Genomic DNA, 21514 nt, shown 5'->3' with positions numbered 1-21514 from the left:
TTTTGGGCTTATCTATCCCCTCTCAAAGGTTAAGGTTTGAGTCTCTCTGTGTCTAGTAAAATGTAATTGTTTTTAGAAAGCCTCCTTGAGGAGATTGAATGCAGCTCCTACCAAGGAATGGTCTTCTACTGATTTTCCTAGCATGCCACCAGAGCCTTAGTGGAATGTGTTTACTCTCTGCCCTACCATTTTATTTAACAAAAATGAAAAAGTTAAGATAGAGATGTTAGTATGTTCAATTATAGTGGTTGTCGGTAACGCCGATGGCATCTTTAACTCGGTTTAAAAAGTCAAGCCTCATTTATGTCAATGCTGACAAGTACAATTATTTTCATTAATGTTGTTCTTATCTCTTATCGAGAACCTTCTCAAACAGGTCTAATTCATCAAGAGTTGATCGGCCATCGATTTTGCTAAGATTCGCATCATGTGGCACTTGTTTGATTACATTCCCAATCTCTTTAGGGAGATACCATGTAGCTCCTACCGAGGAGTGGTCTTCTGTTGGTTTTCATAGCATGCCACTAGAGCTTTGCTGGAGTATATTTTCTCTCATTTCTACTCTTTTTTTAATAAAAAAAGAAAATGTTCAGATGAAGATGTTAGTGTGTTCAATTATAGTGGCTGTCGGTTACGCTAGTGACATTTCTAACTCATTTTAAAAAGTCTAGCCTCATTTATGTCAATGTCTACAAATAAATTTATTTTCATTAATGTTGTGCTTATTTCTTATCGAGAAACTTCTCAAACAGGTCTAATTTATCAAGAGTCGATCGGTCATCGATTTTTCTAAGAATAAGCAAAGTTGCATCATATTGCTCTAGTTCGATTGCTTTCCCAATCTAACTGGGTGCACAAAATCAGACATATGATAGATTTTTGGTTGAATAGGTTAGTTCTACTAATCAACCCAAGTCTTTTTTTGTCCTTTTGCTCTTCCTTTAGCTAAAACGTCGCATTTGTTGTCCTATACTAATCTCTAGTATGTGCAGTCGAGATACTCTTTCTTATGGAAAGAAGGATATGGGTGCAAGGTAGAGGTAGATGGACATAAAAAAACAAGGAGCGACAAAAAGAGATGGAAAAAAGGTTTTAGATCTGGAACAAAAGTTGGCGGGGGCTCATACCAGAATCAGGTATTTTTTCTTGCCTAATGTTAGTATGTTTTACCTTATAGTGATGTAAATTCAAGTATTGTTATATTGTTCTTAGAGATGGTTCTTCTTTTTATTTAAATTCCTTACACAATCCTTGAATCTTAGTTTCCTCCTTTTCCACGAAAGAAAAAGAGATGAGAAAGAAGAGGATGTGAAAAAATAGAAATATTCTTTCTAAAAATAAACTTTAGTAATGGTTGCATATAGCATAAAGTAAAAATAAAAATGAAATATCCACTAAAAAAATTCTTCTTTAGGCTACAAGTGCATATCTTTAAGAGCCATATTTTTAGAGAAACTAATAGGTTAGCTGATTATTTGGCCAAACATGAGTTTTATTGAATTGAAAGTCTAGGCTCTAGGGGTCATTTGGTGAGATCTTTTAATTTGACTCTTTTACTCCTTATTTAGAAAGTTGTTTTAAAGGCGATTTATTCTTAATGAGTGGATATTCTATAAATAAAAATTCAAGTACGAACTCTATAATTTTATGCTCTTAATTAAATCAATATATATAAAATTATTTATCTATATCAAATATAATTTTAGATTTAAATTTATCTTCTAAAATCTAAACACATATAACATGCACACAAATAATTCAAGGAAATGTTAAGATACCAACTTTGGTTGACATAACTTGCTATAGATTCAAGATTTAACTTTTACCCTTACAAGTTGAGGGTTCGAATCTTTTTGCGTCTAGGAAAATGAAAGTTTGTGGGCAAATTTCATAAGGGATATCCCATGGAGCACCTACTTAGGAGGGGTCTTATGATAGTCCCCCTAGTATGCCTGGCTCACTGCCCTGTAGTGTGGATGTACGTTATCTTTGTTTTACCATTTTTGGAAAAAAAAGAAAGGTTAGTATTAAGATATTATAGTATATTCGATTATAGTGGCGGTCAGTGACATTTCATCTCATTTAAAAAAAGTCAAGCCTCATTTATGTCAATGTCGACAAATGCATTTACTTTCATTAACGTTGGGCTCATCTCTTTTAGAAAAAAAAGACTTCTCAACCCCGTCTAATTCATCAAGAGTTGATCGCGTCACCGATTTTGCTGAGAATTAGGAGGGTCGTATCATGCACCAGTTCAGTTGCATTCCCAATCTAACTAGCGCAAAAGCAGACATATGATAGATTTTTGGTTGAATAGGTTGGTCCTACCCATCAGTTTAGTGAAGCCTTTTTCTTATGAAATTACTTATGATTTTGAAACCAAATGCACTCATTGATGGGAAACAACTTTAATCTTCTTAATGAGAGTATTCCATCCTCTATGTCAAACTTTTTAATGTTGATTCTTTCTCCCATTCGCTACCACCTTCACTTCTTCTCTTCTCCATCACCACCTCCATATATGTCTTATATGTCCTTGTCTTCTAAATCGTGCTTTTCCTCCCCTCCTTTTGCCAAATTGTCGCATTTGTTGTCCTCTGCCTATCTCTGTTATGTGCATTTGAGTAACCTTTACTTTTGGAAAGAAGGAATGGAGTCAACGTAGAGCCAAATAGACATCAAAAAAGGCGCAACAAGGAGAGATGGAAAAAAAAAAGGTTTTAGATATGAAACAACAGTTGGCCTGGCTTCATGCTAGAATCAGGTCTCTATGCCTAATGTGAGTGTGTTTTTCCTTATTATGATGAATGTTCAAGTATTGTTATATTGTTCTCATAGATTATTCTTCCTTATTTATATGCAAGTTCCTTAGACAACCTTTGAAGCTTAATTTAATCATCTACGAAAACAAAAATGATAAGAAAGAAGAGGATGTAGGAAAATCAAAATGTTCTTTCTAAAAAAAGTCTAACAATGGTTGCATATAACATACAGTAAAAATAAAATAAATAATTATGTTCAAAAAAATGTCTTCTTTAAACTAACATGTGCATACTTTTATGTAATAAACTTTCATCAATTTTTTTCTCAAGTATGCAATGTATGGTCATAAGGTAAGATAGAAAATAAGAGATATGGTTAGAAAGAGAGAAGTAGAGAAAAAACGAGAAAAAGAAGAAGATATGCGGGAGAAAATGAAATGTAAGAGGATTTAGAGTTGTGTATTTTTAACTTTTTTAAAATGCCTTAAAATTGTTACCTATTGGAACATAGTAAAGTCTAAAGGGAGCGAAAAAACAAATACAAAATACTGCGAAATCTTCTTCAAAGCTAGAAAGTTTTTCTAAATCAAAATTTTTATAATTAGTTATGTTTCTTTGGTAGGAGATATTTTTAGTTTTTAATTTTAATTTTAATTCAAAAAAATACAATATTATATTCCCTTTTTATTTCAAAATATTTTGCAAAACTATTTTGTATTATTTTTGTTACTGAATAACTATGGGAAAAAAAACTGAAAAGTGACATTTTTATAATTAAGAGTGAAAAACAAAACATTTGTTAAAGCCAAACACACTTATTATGTTTTGTGATCTTGGCTAAAGGATGCTATTACTTATTAACAGATTGAAATCCTCTCATGTCATCAAGTGAAACAATGTGTCTTTCTTTCTTCATATTATATAAAGGTCCTCATATATCTATTTACCACATGCATTTGAAGAGAGAGAGGAAGAGAGAATCCTCCCTTATTAGCTCTCTTACATTTAATTGGTTTTGCGCGAATTAAGATTAAAAGAAAACGATAAATATACAAAAGTAAATAGAGAAGATCTTTTGAAAACTAAAAAAGGACTAAAGTACAAGACATGCATCATAAGTTTCAGTTACCTAGAACAAACAATTACCCTCTTTCTAGGATAACAGCATGAAAAACCAAAACTATGGTTAAAAACTCACCCCCTACCCATTAACAAAAATTTACAATGCTCAAGGGTTATACTCTTATGAGATAACCTCAGATTCTGAATGTTTTCAGAATTGCACCCAGGGGGATTTCTTTTATGGCCGGTGTCAGTTCAAAGCTAAACAAAGGGTTTAGTTTCACGGTTTGCACAGAAGCCAAAGCCAAGTCTTGTAGCTTCCTACCAGAATCGATTCTAAAACATTCTAGCATGGAACCAAACATGATAGCAGTCAGGTAAGGATGAAGAGAAACCACTTTACAAGGTAAGGTTTGATGTGAAAAAGTTGAAATCATGGTGATCATTGACATTGAGCTGTTTTAGCCATGAATCTGCTGCACTGTAGAGATAGGTAACCATATCCTTATCATATGGCTCTGGGTTTAACCAAACATCTTCCTGCAACTTGTGAGTAGCTAGTCCAAAAGGAGACAGAGATATGCAGTCACTGTCCCTTTTCTTGCATTGCTCTTCCAGAATGCTTCCCCACTCACTGAAACAACATAATTCTTTCTCCTTGTCCATGTCAATGTCGTCAGACTCCGTTCCACAATCTGTAGACAAACAGAACAAAAAATAACATGAAGTTCTCACTTTTCAGCAGGAATGATATAGCAGATTGTGTGAACTAAACCACCGCCAAGAACCTTTAGTGTAGTGCACATTTAGCACCACTATAGAACTAAAAGTAGTTACCATATAATGAATCAAAATTATTATTCAACATACTACTTTGATAGTAAAAGCTTATATGTGCTAAAACATGTGTTTCACCTAACAGTTTAAGCTCTGGGATAGCTGGTTCATAATATAATATCAGAACCTCTATGACTAAGTAGTATAAATTTCAATCATAATTGCCCCCTCCTAAACAATAGCAAGACATACAAATGATTTGATCTGTTTTTTCTCTTTCACATCAAAAAGACATCATTGATTGGTAAAGAACTGCATTAAGATACCTTGGAATGACGATGACAGAGTATGGTAAGTGAGAAAACATGCTTCCATGTCCTTGACATTCTTACGACCCGGGATAGTATAAATCGGATACCTATTCAATGATGAAGAGTCAGTATGTATAACATCTTTCTACCAAGAGAGACTAGGCGTCTTACAGAAAGTAACATAGAATTACAAATAAAAAATTAATAAGAATATTCTTATATAGAGAACTAATTGTTGAGCTCTAGAAAACTCTTCACCCATTGTCAGTTTATATCTTGTCTATGAAAACACAAACACAAATCTTCAATTAAAATTGAGAAATAAAACGGTTTCAGTGACAATTACAAACAAAGTTCGCATGTAACAAGGAGAGTTCACATATCCTTCAAAAAGCATGCATATAAGAAGAGCTAAAAAACTATGCTCACCAATAAACTGCCATCCAACTTGCAGGGGAAAGGTCTACACTTTTCAATGTCATTATGGCCGGGTGGCTTCTAGCTAACTCAGATATCTGAAACAAGTAAGTCCATCTATATTGTCACTGAAATGAGGTGGTATAAAGTTAATACTACTTAACATATTGACAATGAAAGGATACCTTCTCCATAAGCGGAACTCTCGCGTAGGGCGCAGCCGTCTCAGTATACTGTAAGTAGAGGTGGCCTAGCTGATCCTTTGTTGGTGATGAACCATCCTGGTCAGAGCTTGAGTCGTTAGAAACAGCATCCCAAGTTTTGCTGGAATTGTTACTCAGTGACCTAGAGAGGTCATCACTTCCACTATCATCGCTCCATGAATCGCTTTCAAATTCAACTCCATCACCATCCTCTCTCTGATTCCTAGAAAAGAGAAAAGAAGATGGGTTTGCACACCATTTTGTTGACACATTTGGTATATAATAACAATAAGGCATTGTTCTACATACTGTGAAGCTGCCACAGACTTATTGGTGTACAATTGGATAGCAGATAGATACGGAACATAGTAGTTAATCACAGTATCACCACTCTCTAGAGTCACAGGCGTACCGACACCATACGCACTCCATTCATTGAAACAGTCCCAGAGATCTTTCAAGGTGAAATATTCAATTTTCTCCTTGCCAAGAGGTTGCCAGAGGCGATTTACATCATTCAAGCAGCTCTGCAAATCACATAATGTCAGCAAAGAAATTAGGGAAAGAAATTAGAAGGTCCATGGTCTTTTTCTGCCATCTAATAGAATGATCTTACAAATGATTTTAAAGCCAGAATCTATTCTGGGGAGAAAAATCTCAAAATTGATTCTGAGGGAAAAAAAGTTGATCCAAACATGCTATGAATAGCGTGATACTTCTATATTCTAACATTTACAAAATCAACTACCATAGCTTCTTCTCACTAGTTAGGGTCGGCTAAATATATCATATAACATCATAATGTTCATCATGAATCATGTTCAATGACAGACCAATATATCTAAACTTTAATTGAAAACAGGAAAAAGAAGCATATTAATCACAGACAGCACAGACAGAACTTAGAACTTCACTTCCATTCTTTATCTGACTAGAAACAAAATAGTTTATTATAAGGGAATCAATAATGCAATGTGACCTATGTAAGAAATGAGACAGTACCAAAATTGTGTCAATATTGCAAAAGAGGTTACTTGCAAGAAACTAAGAGTGGATTCAAAGAACACACCAAACAGACCCTTGACTCCCCAACCCTGTTTTTAAGAATCAAGAGCAAGAAATACTAAAAATAGTAGCAAGAGCCAATAAAGTCATGGGCCAAAACATGAAATAGCACCCTCCACCTGCCCTTTGAATAACCAAAAACATTGACTGATTCTCTAAAACAACAAAAATTGAGGGAAAAAGAGCCACATAATAACATTGTAGTGAGTAGCTTAAGCAACTGGGAAATCCCATTGGAAACATTTTTCTCAATAAAAGGTTACCACAAAAAATAACAAATGATTTTAATGCTAGGAACATCATTTTACCTTGGACCACTAATCAAAACTAGTGCAATTGTGCCCACATAAAGAATGGCCAATTTTTCAGTCAGAAGCTTGTGTTGAAGAAAATTCAAGTTTTAACTTATGAAGTTTGGCCTTTTTCCTCCTAACCCACATGATGCCAACAGAAGAATCCTTGGTTTTCTCTCCAAACCATATCAAGTGTCATAAATTTCCTCTTAAAATAATTATTGACTAAGAAAAGCAATTTAAGTCCTAATAAAAAGAAAAAAATCCACAGATATTCTTCACTACAACTGCATCAAAACGACAAAACATGAAGATTTTGTATGACTTTTCCCCTTCTTCTAAGAAACAGGGTAATTAAAAAGAAAAAGGGTCCCCACTATCCTGACCAAAAGACTTGCACATTGTCTAGCACATAAGGATTATGATTGTTTAAATTTAATGATTACAAGCAAAGTGTTCATCCACATAAAAAGACTAATCTCACGTGAGTGATGTAATATTTTTTTTTTCATACCCCCACCGCCAACAAGAAGAGAAGATAATAAAACCAAAAAAAATAATAACAATAAAATACAGTTACATATCACTTTCTTTTAAATAATAAAATACAAATACACGTATTTTTGGTCTTTTGCCCCCAATTTTTTCAATCAATTTGTTTTAGAGAATAACTAAAAAACATAGACTAAAGAAAAATGGAATAGATAGAATTTTTTTTGACGGTAGGAATAAATTGATGAAAATCCAAAAAAGCAATGTCACATTCACTTAGGAAAATGACTTTCTTTTTTTTTTGTTGATAATTTGGAGGGTCTCATGTCGACATCATTGCATCGATCATATTTTGATTTAGTAAACATTTTCTTCATGTACTAAAAAAAATCAATGTATATATATAAATATATTAATTGGAAAATGACACGTGAAGTAAGATTTTTAAAAGGCATCGAGTGAATATCTCTGCACAAGACAAAGGCTTTCTCCTTTACGACAATGTTTAGCCAATTTCTCTAGGTGTTCCCCAGACCCAAAAGCACAGTACCATACAGAAAGCAAAAGACGAGGAGATTAAAATAAAATTAATTCAACAAGTGATGATTTTTGACCAAAATAAAAAAGTAATGATTTATTAAGTGAATCACACAACCCAATTGACACTAACACATAGTTTCATGTATCAGCACATTATTATTAATTAATATACGACGAGAGTTGATAATGCAACATTATCCGCATCGTATTTAATAGCATACCCTTATGGCCTTATGAGAATAGGTCCTGAAATTCACACCCATTAGTTGAAGAGTGAGAACTGACAACAGATCAAACTGCAAATCAAACATAACACCTAAACCAAGAAGCAGTAAAAAATCACGGTGAAATAAAATTTCAATGGATGAAAGTAACTTTTTTCTGATTTACCGTGATTTTTTACTGCGCATTTAAACATGCATTTACAAAGAATATTAAACACTAATAAAATTTCACATATATCTTAAAACATCACTACTAGTCCACTAGAATTTGGATAAGCAGAATTTTGCCACGTCGGAATCGACGCGGATCCACGTTGACTTTAATCGAAATCCATCCAAAAGATAGGTGTTTGGTTCTATCCAATTAACTTAAATTTATTATTTTCTCTCTTACTTCATAAATGCTGCAAAAATAGTCAAATAGTCAATCAAACAAAAAATTACTCAGATAATTAACAATAACATAAAAATAAAAATAGTTAGTATATCATTGTGAATAAATTTTTTATACATGGTAATTCCATCAAATATCAAACAGATTTCCAAAAAAATTTCTATAATTTTATTAGAATCATACAAAAACGGATAAAATCAAGGAGAAAATGAAAAGAATAAAAAGTTTCCTTTTTTCTTTTCTGTGTGTTGGTGCAGAGAGAAGAAGAGTTAACAATGAAAATCAGAAAACAAAACAAAACCAAACAAAAAAAACGCACCGTTCGATGAATCGACAACACAAAGAGAAAGAAAGAATGAAAACATTGGCACCTTCATCAACAACACGAAGAAAAACACTGATCCCAAATTGAAAAAAGAAAAACTAAAAAATTGGTAAATCAATTAAATAATTAAATAAAAATAATACCTGAGGCAGAGTGTGAGAAGGAACAACAGGTGTGACACATTGAAGCAAACGTTCCAGGTTCGACGGCGAACAGCCTCCGCTGCAGCTGCTGGTCTCCGACGAGATTGACGACGGCATTTTCACCGGAGGAGTGATATGATTTTCCCGAGAAAGTGATAGAAAATTTTCAAAACCCTGTTTGTTTCTCTCTTATGGAATTCTGGAAAGCTCTATGAAGCAGCGTCACTGATAAATAGAGGAGTGATTTATATAAGGACAATGTTTGGTAAAAAAATTACCGCACTCACTAGCTGAATTTTTTCTTTTTACTGAGAAAATTGGATTGGATTAATCAGGGAAAATTTTGACCTATTTTTTTTTTCTTTCTATAGTGGTGATGAAAAGAAAGTCAATTGATGAAAAGAGGGGTAATAAATTGCAGGTGAGTGAAATCAGGGAGGGGAAAGAAATGGACAAAGTGCACCCATTCAATGTTTTTGAAGAAATAATTGCCACTACTGGGTTCTGTTTAATGCTTCAATTTACTATATGCAATGTTGAAATATGAAAAGGGTTCAAGTTTAGGATGAGAAGGAAGAAGAAGAAAAAATAACTGCAATTTGGTTTTGTGTGCTTTATGTTTGTTTTGTGTAATATAGAGAGATAAAGATAGAGAAAGGTTTAATCAGTTACTGGAATTAATGCAGGGGAATAATTGAAACGGATTTTGGGATTATTTTTTTTAATTGAAACATAGAGAGAGAGAGAGGAGAGAGAGAGAGAGAGAGAGTGGAAAGAGGAGGAGATGGGGAAGAGATGCGGTGGTGCGTCGTGGTGGCGAGGGGAGAGAGAGTTCGGTTCGCCGCGTGTTGAGGCGAAACTGAAACTCGAGTTACAACTTTTTGTGTGTCTTGTTCTTTTTGGTTAAGATTTTGTCTATTTTTATTTTTATTTGTTTTTTTTTTTATGTTTTATGAGGATTTGGTTGATACTTGCCACATTATACACGTGTCCAAAATCTTTTGTAGAACAAATAGTGGTGTCTGGATTTATCTGTATTGAAAAAACAATTTTGAGAAAATACAATATTTTAATATATTATATAGTATTATATAAAAATGGTAGTTAGAGATTTTTTTAATATTTTTTAATATATTTTAATATAAACGGTTTATTTTCTAAAAACTCGACATATTTTTTTTAAAAGTGAAACTATATATTTTCTTTTTGCAATAAAATAGTTATATTTTTTTGGGTTAAAATATATAACAGTCCTTGAACTTTGAATGAAATCTGAAAACCGTCCCTCGCCGAAAAATTATCTGAAATTCATCCTCGTATTATCAAAAACAAATTTGACCCATCCCTCCGGCCGCCTTAGCTCCGGCAAGAGCCCTTTTTTTATTTTTACCCATCCCTGAACTTTGAGCGAAATCTGAAAACCGTCCCCTTTTTATTTTTATTTTTTAAAATTAAAATTCCCTAATTTCTAAGAATTAAATCTACCTAATTTGAAAATTCCCTAATTTCTAAGAATTAAAATTCCCTAATTTGAAATCTGAACTTTGAGCGAAATCTGAAAATTCCCTAATTTCTAAGAATTAAAATTGAATTTTTTTTTCTAACAACAACAAGAAGAAGACGATGTTGTTGTTGGTGGAGGGAATGGGATGAAGATGAAGATGAAGAAAGAAGAAAAGAAGAGAAACAAGATCTAAAGGAGAGAGAACTTGGGAATTGTGGTTAAATTGGGATGAGTTAGGGTTAGATTAAGGGATTTGTGGTTAAATTGGGAATTCAGAATTAGACTAAAGGGTATTAGATTTAATTCTTAGAAATTAGAGAATTTTAATTTAAACAAATACAAATAAAAATAAAAAAAAGGACGGTTTTCAGATTTCGCTCAAAGTTCAAGGATGGGTAAAAATAAAAAATGGCTCTTGTCGGAGCTAAGGCGGCCGGAGGGATGGAACAAATTTGTTTTTGATAGTACGAGGACGGATTTCAGATAATTTTCCGGCGAGGGACGGTTTTCAGATTTCGCTTAAAGTTCAGGGACGATTATATATTTTAACCCTATTTTTTTTTTGAAAAGACAATAAAATAGTTAATTATAGAATCTGTAAGAGAGTGTGTTTATAACAATACTGTATTTGTAAAAAAAATATTCTTTAAAGACTGAAAAAGAAAAAGAATATTCCGTAAGCACTAGTTAATCTCATATTACATGGTTGTAAAACTATTAGACTAAAAATTAATTTGTAATCATATTTTTGCCATAGTTTTTTAAACAAATACACCTCTATAGGTCCCTAAAAAAACAATATAGAGTGTTTAAAAAAAACAATATAGGGGGAAAAAAAGAAAAAAAAAAGTGTTAGGACATAAATAATTATGTGAGGGAAGGAAAAAAATAAAAAATATAGAGAAAAATTGTTGTATGTAAAAAAAATAGAATTGAGTAATTTAAGGGATAATTCAAAAATAATATCAAAATGCAATATGCATGTGTATGGGCATATCATGCGAGAGAATATAAAAAAATAAAGTACATATCCCGTCAAAAAAATGAAGCAAATATATTAAATTTTAACTTTCTAATTTCAATAATCTGTTTCTTTGAAAGAATTTTCAATATTGATAGAGAATGAATTATAATTATTTTAATTTTTCTAATATTTGTTAAGGGAAATTTTATGTAGTCATGGATTGAATATCTATTTTTTTTTTTTTTTGATGGGATGGATTGAATATCTATTTAGGAAAGTAATTAACAGTAATAACTTTGATTGATTGAATAGCTATCTAAAACAGTAATTAATAATATGATATTTTCGATTGGTTAGATAAAGTTAAATTAAAAATGATTTTAATGAATGTGCACTATCAGTGTAAAATAGTTTTACACAGACATCCAATCAATGTTTGCCACGTAGAAGAGAGAGTTACATTCATTTTTTATTTTAATTTTAATTAAAATAAAAACATATTTGCTTATTTGGCGGAATTCAATTGGATGTCAGTGTAAAACTATTTTACACTAACAGTGTATATCCATTAAATTCATTAAAAATTAGTGATATACGTTAATATTTAATATATATTTTGAAAATTAATTATTATTTATTTTTAAACTAATTTTTTGGTATCCATTTAAAGTGGAGGGTTTTCTACCTTTTTTCCTCGATTTGCTATTTTTTTTAATAAAATTTTATATTTGGCAATCTATTCCATTATATTCTAAACAATAAACGGAAGGTTACGTGCCCGAAGGATAAGTCAAGTGGTAAGAGTGGTTGACATATCGGTTGAGGAGAGGAAGGATCAACCCTAAAGGATGTAGTTTGTCTTTTTGATATACCAAAAAAAAAGAATTGAAGGGTACTGAAAACTCCCCATTCAAAAGAGTATAGTACCAGGACAAATCCCTATTTTGTTTGTCTTGACTTAAGTATCCCAACATTCGGTAGTTGTGAGACTAATAAAAAATTAAAAATCAATGTTTTTTCTCAATAACAAGTAATTTAAGTGAGGGGGTAGTGCCTCAGTTCAAGGCAGAAAAATGTGTCGGGTTCAAAGAGCACTTACATAAGACTTGCATTTATCTCACCACAAGGGGATCAATGGACGTTCGAATCTGCGACCTGTCAGATACGAGAACCTGTCATGCTCCACTAGACCAACCCTTGAGGATTTTTTTTAATGTTTTTCAATAATATGGTGGGAAATAAGGTAAAGGACTAGAGTGAAAGATGTATTACAGAGATTTTGATTAAATTAAATGTCTAATAAATAGTATATGTGTGGTATGATTATGTATATTGTTAATGGTTTCTACAAACAAGATGTGAGGAGGGACATTTCCCTTTCGTATGAATCAAGACAAGAGCAAGCTATGGAATTGCAATCATCTACAATGAGTTGAATATTAGGGTAAAGCTTCCCATAGAAGAACTCTCAGGTAACAATAAGAGAATCTGATTCGACATGAAGACCAGAGAAACCAAATTGGATAGCTAGTTTGAGAGCCCACCTTAGAGCTAGTGCTTCAGCAGTAGAGGCATCAACCATCATCTTAACTCTGCTAGATGCAGACACAAAGATGCAATCCTCATGGTTCTCAACTGGACATCCAAACCCAATCAAGTCCCCTTTAATGTTGGGATGTTGGCATCCACATTAAGTCGTTAAGCTTCAGAGTGCCTATATGGGGAGTCTCGAGTAAACCATTTTCGAGCCCTTTGAAATTCTCTTATAGGATTTACCCTCAAAATTTCTCTATATATATTCCTTATTAGAGAAAGTTAAAATTTGAAAGGTAGCATTCGCAGACCTACCTAAGGAGAAAACATCATTTTTGGATTCTCATATAGACAACAATAAATGGCACACCATAGACACATGATCAATGTCCTTATTACAATTCAACTTTTGAAGCCAACATGTGATCCCGGTACCCGAATTTTCTGGGCAAGGTTGTTGAGAAATCGAAAATGAAGGAACATCTCCTATGTTTGAGTTTAGGAGCCAATAAGTAGCTTAACCGAGCAGCTCTCATCCTTTTACCCATGCCAAATCAACTCATCATCAGGAAGTATATCCGATAGAGGCCTAGCAATATTTTTTGAACTTAAAAACATAAGAATGAGCTCTTAATTAAGTCCTTATTCCATTTTTTCTCCCCATCAGTCAACATGTTGACAATGTCTTCCTTTAGAAGACTAGTACATGGGCTCCACAAACAAAAACTAAGTTGATTGATCATCCATTTATCTTGATAAATCATTATACTCATTCCATTTCTAAATGACCATATGGACCCCATATAAATAACCCTAATGGCAGTAAAAGATGCTCCTCCAAGAGAAGTTGGGTTGGTTCCCCAATTTTTCCTCCATAAAGGAGGTTCTAGGGAAATATCTTCTCTTAAAAATCTGAGACACCAAGGAGTTTTTCATATTTACAATCCTTCATAAATGTATACCAAGCATAGCCTCATTGAAGTTCCTTAGACACCTAAAGCCAAAACCTCCAACAACTTTTGGTTTCTTAAGTTCATCCCAACTCATCCAATGATTCCCTTTCTCCTTTGTGTTACTTCCCCACCCAAATTTTTTTTGTCATTTCCCCCATTGTAGAGATGCATCCTTCCAGGAGCCTAAAGAAACTCATCATATATGTAGGAATAGCCGGAACTACTAATTTCAAAAGAAACTAGGCAATTTCTTCTTCTTCCTATCCTTCATCTTTTTCCACACTCTATCTTGGATTAGAGAAAACACCACCTTCTCATACCTTCCAAAAGAAGTAGGAAGTCCAAGGTATTTAGAGTAAGATTCTGGATCAAGTTCCCCACCAGAAGAAATTTACTTTCAGAACCTCCCTTAGAGAACTCCCCTATAAAATCATCATTGCACAAAATTTGACCAAGAGGTTTTTGAGGGCTCACATATATTTTAACCCCATTTTGCAATGCTATCCTACTTTGGAAAGCTCGCCATTGAAACTAGAGTTGTAGCTATTTTGGCCAAGAGGTTTAAAAGGACTTAGTTCTTGTTGGTGAATCCTTCTCTAGGGAAATCTTAACCAGACTATTCACTTTAATATATCCCACCGACGTAGTAACATCAGCATTATTCTGTTGTCCAGATTCCTAAGACTTCATTGAGAATAATTGGTCATCAAAGAAAGGTGAAGTCCTCAGTTAAGGATCATATGGTAAATCAAAGGACATTATCCCCCCTTCCCCAGCACACATTCTTATTATCGTCACAGTTCTTAATTTAGTGACTAATTCTACCGCACTCAAAGCATAAATTAGAAAGCCTCTCATATTGAAGTAAACCTGAAGCTCATTCCCTTGCTAATTGAAGAATGTGCCTTTCATCAAGGCCTTAGATAAATCAATTGTGACATTCAATCAAAGAAAAAGACCCAGTTGATTCTCCAATTGACTATGTAGTTTGACAAACATATCAATCGAGTTACCAAGACACATCGCTATAGATTTATATTTCAATTTCAGAGGGAGATTGTAGATCCTTACCCACATACCGAATTATAAGAGGTCAATCTCTGAAGGTTGATTCTCATCACTAAACATTTTGAGCACAAAAATAATCTAATCAAAGGTCCATGGGCCTCTATTAGCCAACAATCTGAGATCCTTAAAAGCAGCAAACTGGAAAACATACAAGTTTCTAGAAATCATCCAGATCTCTACATATGATGAAGCCTCCAAGAAGCAGTGATGGTATGCTTTAAAGCATGAACATTATATGATCCTTATGTACACAACATACCAGTGAGCAAACGAGAGGTTAGCTCATCACTTCTACAATCATCCACCTCAATGGTCATACAGTTATGGAACCTAGAGTCTGAAATCTTGAAGTTCCTCAACATAGTGGAAAATGCGAATTTTGAAGGAGGAAGAGGAAATAAAGAATGGAAGACTAGAGAGATCAGTGCCATAACACCATGAAGAAAAAAAGGGAAACAAGGAGCTTAGATTGACCTAAGAGAAGAGCCGTAAATGAATGCAGATTTGGACTGTCAGAATAACCTAAGAAAATCCCCCAATGAAACCCTAGCAGAGCCTGGAGACGAGAACAAACGCGTGGAAAATGAAGCGTGAGTTTTCTTTAAGGAGTCTACAACCTGAAATCAAGATATGAGTAGATTTTATAGTGGAACCAAAGACTTAGGCCAACTACTTCAACATCTCATTTGCACAAGCTCCTCCTTGGAAACTTATTTGGAAAGCTATTGGATCTCGTAGGCGTAGGGATTTTCTTCGATGGGCTTGAGGAGCACATAACTAGTTCAAGTTGAATTCTATGGTTATGCACTCGGTTTTGTCCTTAAATGTTTTGTTTCTCGCAACAGATGTAGTCGTTAGAATCAAGATCCATCTCCATCTCTTCGCTTGAACTCTTGCCTCCAATCCTCATAGGCAAATGAAATGAACCAATTGCAGATGAGGAGTTGGGTTTGCGATGCACATAATTAACCATTTAAGATCAACCCATGATGACAGACGCAATGTGGCTCGACTGGACATTCAGGTTATTTGGAAATTACCATTGGAGGACAACACTAATCCACAGCTTTTTTTACTGGTAAATTGAATGCATCAAATAATATCAATGACGAGATATCCTCTATGAAATTACTTGAATTAAATACTCACTACAAAAAAATTGTTTGGAGCCTTAAGCAATACACAGGATTGAAAAATTACCTGGCATAGGGAGTTTGGATTCAATATGGTGGCTAGGAATGATCACAAACATTTGGTTGCTGTTGATGCTCGGAAATGTAATCCATCGTCGTGCCCTGCTGATGCCGAAGTTGTGTTTCAGTATTAAAGTGGGAGTAAGACCTTTGTTCTTCTTCGATTTCAAAGCTAGTGGCAGGTCGTACCTGGACAGTAATAAGATCTTGCTCATCTATGAATAAAACAATGCATTGAAGATTGAATAAAATAGATAAATGTAGAAATCGCTATATAAAGCAAAAATTGGTATACAAAGAACACCACGAAATCCTTTCCAAATGAAATTTTACAAAATCAATACTTAATCAATTGATGACAAAACATAAGCATAACTTCCTATTCATTATGATGTTTTGCAATATAGAAAGAAAATTAGTAGATGATGCATAATTTGTACCTTCAACAAGAACATCGATAGGGATTCGTCTTTCCTCCATTTGTGTGGGTGGAATATTTGTGGCGCACAATAGAATAATAGAATGGGAACAACACGGGGTGCGCCCAAGAGAAGGGGTGAACAAACTCACCCGAGATAAGGCGCAGAAAGGGGAGATGAGAAGTAGTACTAGGGGAGAAGGCAAAGAGTGCAAAAGGGGAAGAACGAGACGCGAATCGAAGACAATGGAACGATTTCGCCATGCGTGCGAGAGGATTACCCTAACAGGAACACACAAAAAGCAGAAGATGTCATTAAGATATTGTCGTGTCGACTGAAGAGATCATGGAGACAAATGTGTTGTAGGTGGAGAAGGCGAGAGAATGATATATATGGAGGAGATGGAAAAACAAGGGGCCACGTGCTTGATTTAACAAATAAAATAACCCGAATTTTTTATTTTGCTTCAACGATTATTAACTAAGATATATGTATATTTATTGAGAATCACATAAATATTAAAACTACAATAAGTGCGTGTTTGAAAAACCTTCTAAACCTGAGTGCTCATTTGTGTATGATGAACATAAAAATACTATAATATTGTACGAAAAAGTAATTTAATTTTTAGAGATTTTCAAAAGCTAAATTTAATTTGTGTTTATTTACAAATATAAAAAATCATTTTATTTTAAAAAGTGCTTTAAATAATTTCGGTATAAAAATGTAAACAATTTTGTCTATATATATTTTTTGGGTACATTAGAAAGATAAATTACACTCTCCAGTGATTGATCCCTGAACTTTCTTATCTTCAACCTATACTAGTGCTTTTTTACCCGCGCGTTGCACGGGGAATATGTCTATTGTATTTGATACATCGATTCATATTTTAAATTATAAATATTTAAGATGCTAAGAATGTAAGAATAATCATAATAAAGATGTAGATATTTAAAGAGCACAAATTTTGAAAAACACAGAAGTTAATAAACCAAAAGCTTTAATTTTTGCATATGTGAGATATAACTGAATTTTGTTTGTGAAGATGTATACTCGTGTTGCATAAAGGGTAATGCTTTTGTGTTTTAGATATATAACAATGCATAAATATATAATTATTTTTTAAATTATTAAAAATACACTTAAGTTATAGAAAATGAAATTTTTTTTTTTTAACTCGTACAAATTTTCATTTTCATGTAAAATGTTTCTCCCCGTGAGATCTCGTAACTCTAATTTGTTAGCACTAATAAGTTCAGGTCATAATTTTATAGTACATATGTATTAATATTTTGTATTCCTCTTACTTTTCTTATTATCAAATTATTATAGTTATATACTTATATAAATATACACTCTTAAAATTTTGAAAATAATTCTAAAGTTAATTATATTAAATTTATTCTATTAAAATAATATCAATTAATTAATTTAGAATATAATGATTGTATAAAAAAAGTATAATGATACTTTTTATATAAAACAAAATCTCACGTAGATAGCATTATAGTACTTTAAAATTAAAACATACAATTGAAAATTATACGCAAATACAAACAACAACCGCTTTTAGGTTTCAGAGCAGACTTAAATGCAAATCATCTTACTCAATGGATTCTCATTTATCAGAGAAACAAAATCTTATAAATTTCATAAATCAATATAGAATGGGAAATTCTAGTGCTTTTTTACCAGCGCGTTGCACGGGGAATATGTCTATCGTATTTGATACATCAATCAATTATTTGATTATTTAAAATATATTAAACAACATATGAAATAGAAGGGTCTCAAATGCTAAGCAAAGTGGACCAAAAGACTTGTCATCTAAGCCTGATTGAGATCAAGATGAAATCGTTTCACATTCTTCATGAACATGAAAACAATGACACAAATAATAGATATAAGGAATCACCAATAAAGAAAACGATAAACACATATTATGGAAAAAAAAAGTATGTGATAGTAACACTAATCAGGATTGTAAAAGATAAATCATAAAGTATGACATCATTTTGTGTTTATACCAAGTCATCCAAGTTTGAGTCAATATTGCAAGGTACCTACAAAATTTATGAAATATATCGGATTTTTTTTTTTTGGTTTGTTTGCTCTGTCCTGTTTTCTTTCCGACACTTTCTAGGTTTTCCTATCTTCCTGTCTTTGGGTTTCTTCTGTTTGGTTTTTGTCTGGCTCGATCTTTGGGTGTACTTTCGGGTTTTTTCCGCCGGTGTTGGTTGGATTGTATTTCCTGCTTAAGAGTTTGCTCTCAAGTCTTTTGATATTATATATATATATATATATATATATATATATATATATATATATATTTATCTTTCAAAAAAAAAAGTTTGACTTTTTTATTAGTAGTTTGTCAACACTACTTTAGTTGCATATAATAATAAAATGTGTAAGAAATATATATTGATTCGTCTACTTGAAATTTGTCTTCTAAAGGAGAAGAGCCGAAATATATAGGGAGTTTATGATCTTTTATAGTATATCAAGTAACAATTTTGTGTCTAAGGGTGACGACTGTCCTATTACCACAACGTGATTCCACCCTTAGTACATTTATTAAAAAATTATTCTTTTTTTGAAAATGGAAGAAATAGCACGTGATTCTTTTTCAAAAAAATCAACGTGTCAATACATTAGATAACAACTGTGATTCTGTTACATATTTAATTTAAAAAAAAAGTGATTATTAAACAATAGATGAAATAGAAGAGTCTGAAATGCTAAGGAAAGTGGACAAAAAAGAATCACCAATAAAGTAGATGATAAATACATATTAATCATGGAAAAAAAAAGAACGTGATAGTAGCACAAATCTGAATTGTGAAAGATAAATCATAAAGTATGACCTCATTTTTTTTATTTCAAGTCATCCATGTTTGAGCCAATATTGCAGGGTGCCTACAAAATTTAAGATATATATTAGACTTTGTACATACTTGTTTTAATCAATAAAGAATTATTTCATTGTAAGGGAAAATAGAACGAACCTTAAACCGACAATAATATTTTTGCATCAGATGTTCATCAACTTATAAGATGTCATAGACATCATGTTAACAATGAAATAAAGTTAGGTCACTTAGAAGTCAGTTTGTATTAAAAAAACTATTAAGATAAAAAATTAAACTAACCACTCATATGTTCTCAAAAACTTCTTGGTAGACAACATTGCGCTTGGAGTTTGAAACTACCCCTTGTTTATCCCCTAGTGTTTTTTACCCGTGCGTTGCACGGCAAATAGATTGTTGGAGTTGACATTAATAAAAAATATAACAAAATGTGATGAGTATAGAGAAATACGTGTGGTATAGAGTAAATTATATAAGTTGTTTGTATGAGAGCTGTGATAGTAGAGAAAGAATGACGTAGATTCTCTCCCATCGTTGGGTTAAATAGAGAATAAGAGAGGGAATTAGTTTGCCATGAATCGACATTTAAATAAAAATAAAAATATCAAAATATAAAAACAATGATAGGCTTAATAAATTAATAAGATTACTCCCTCCCAATAACCAAAAAAATTAATAAGATTACAATTGGAAAGCTAAAAAAATTGATCAAACTTTGTTCTATGTCTACTCAAAATGAGAAGATTGAAAAAATACATTGGACCCACAAAATCTGCCCCCTTTATCTCTCATCCCTTGCCAATCAAACACACTAACTCTTATCTCTCTCTCCTCTATTTCTCTCTTCTTTTTCACTACCATATCAAACAAAGCATTAGAGAACCTAGTTGAATAGTTTAGCAAGGCTATAACAAAATGGCATAGGAGTTCTTGGAAAATAATTTTAAAATTTCTTTAAATTATTTTTCAAATCTTATCCAATATAGCTTTTGTTTGAAAGTAACATATCCACTTCATTAGCATTCTTTGTGTGCAATCACCCTCCTCTCTCTCTGTCTCTCTATTCTCCTGCCTACAACTCATTTCCTTCTTCTAGCTTCTCATACCTTATTTCAAGTAGTGCCTTGATTTCTTTAAGGCATTTGATTCAAATTAGCCTAATTGAACCAACCAAAACACATAAAGAATAAAATTAAAAACAGACACATAAGTAGCTTCAAACCAATACATTAATCTTATGAATCAAATGCTAGACATAAAGAACTTTTAACTAAAAGGATTCATTCTCCTACCTCAGAAATTAAAAGCATTAAGCCACATGCTTTTCCTTCCCAAACTCTATCTCGAGCCTTTAATGTACTTCAACAATTCTTCTCTAATTTTTTTTTGAAATCTCCTGCATTCTTCATTCCTTAGCATAGTCTGAGAAAACAAATCATAATATGTCTTAGATCAAGAAAATCATTTCAACCTACAATATTATATCAAGAAACTGATTTTGGAGCAACACGCGTAGGTAGATTGGCGGAACCATCATCTATAACCCGAGTCAAAATAAGATTAGACATAAACAAAACTATGCAAAGAAGGAATTTGAAGAGGAAAAGGGAGAATGCTCACCACTTTTTCCGGCCAGCTCTCCAATTGAGTCATGGAACGTGACAAAGAGGGGAGTCGAAGCCATCATTATAAATTTAGTAAGGAGTAGTAGTAAATCTTCTTTCAAAATATAATTTATTTAAATCTTAGATAATTAGGGAAAATCTTTTAAAATTCAGGTTTCAAGATAAAATAGCACAACATAAGAGAGGCTATCTAACAAATTGACAATAAAAACAAAACAAAATCTTTAATAAATATTTAATAAAAATACGATAAAAATTCAGATTTTTTTTAGAGTATTAATTAATTTAAGATAAAAATAAACAACCTAAATCCTAATTGATTTATACTCTAAAAATAACTCTAAAATAGAATAAAATATTTCCTGTAGAATCAC

The 21514-nt window shown here is 32.5% G+C and overlaps 1 protein-coding gene across 2 annotated transcripts; it reads right to left on the bottom strand.

Annotated features, from left to right (window-relative positions):
• Positions 1-3824: 3824 nt before the first annotated feature.
• LOC130738527 (uncharacterized) lies at positions 3825-17011 on the bottom strand. 2 transcript variants are annotated; one of them, XM_057590521.1, is made up of 9 exons: positions 16664-17011; positions 16231-16412; positions 12576-12631; positions 9009-9233; positions 5842-6059; positions 5515-5755; positions 5342-5427; positions 4928-5019; positions 3825-4519 (listed from the first exon to the last, which is right to left on the bottom strand). In XM_057590521.1, the coding sequence occupies exons 4-9, from the start codon at positions 9123-9125 to the stop codon at positions 4224-4226; spliced, it is 1050 nt and encodes a 349-aa protein (XP_057446504.1). In that variant the 5' UTR covers positions 9126-9233; positions 12576-12631; positions 16231-16412; positions 16664-17011; the 3' UTR covers positions 3825-4223. The 2 variants fall into 2 exon arrangements, with proteins under 2 accessions (XP_057446504.1, XP_057446505.1); XM_057590522.1 differs by lacking the exon at positions 12576-12631.
• Positions 17012-21514: the final 4503 nt, after the last annotated feature.

This window comes from Lotus japonicus, chromosome 2, assembly GCF_012489685.1.
Source record: "Lotus japonicus ecotype B-129 chromosome 2, LjGifu_v1.2".
Classification (NCBI taxonomy): Eukaryota; Viridiplantae; Streptophyta; class Magnoliopsida; order Fabales; family Fabaceae; genus Lotus; species Lotus japonicus.
This window is presented reverse-complemented; position numbering and strand designations above follow the sequence as displayed.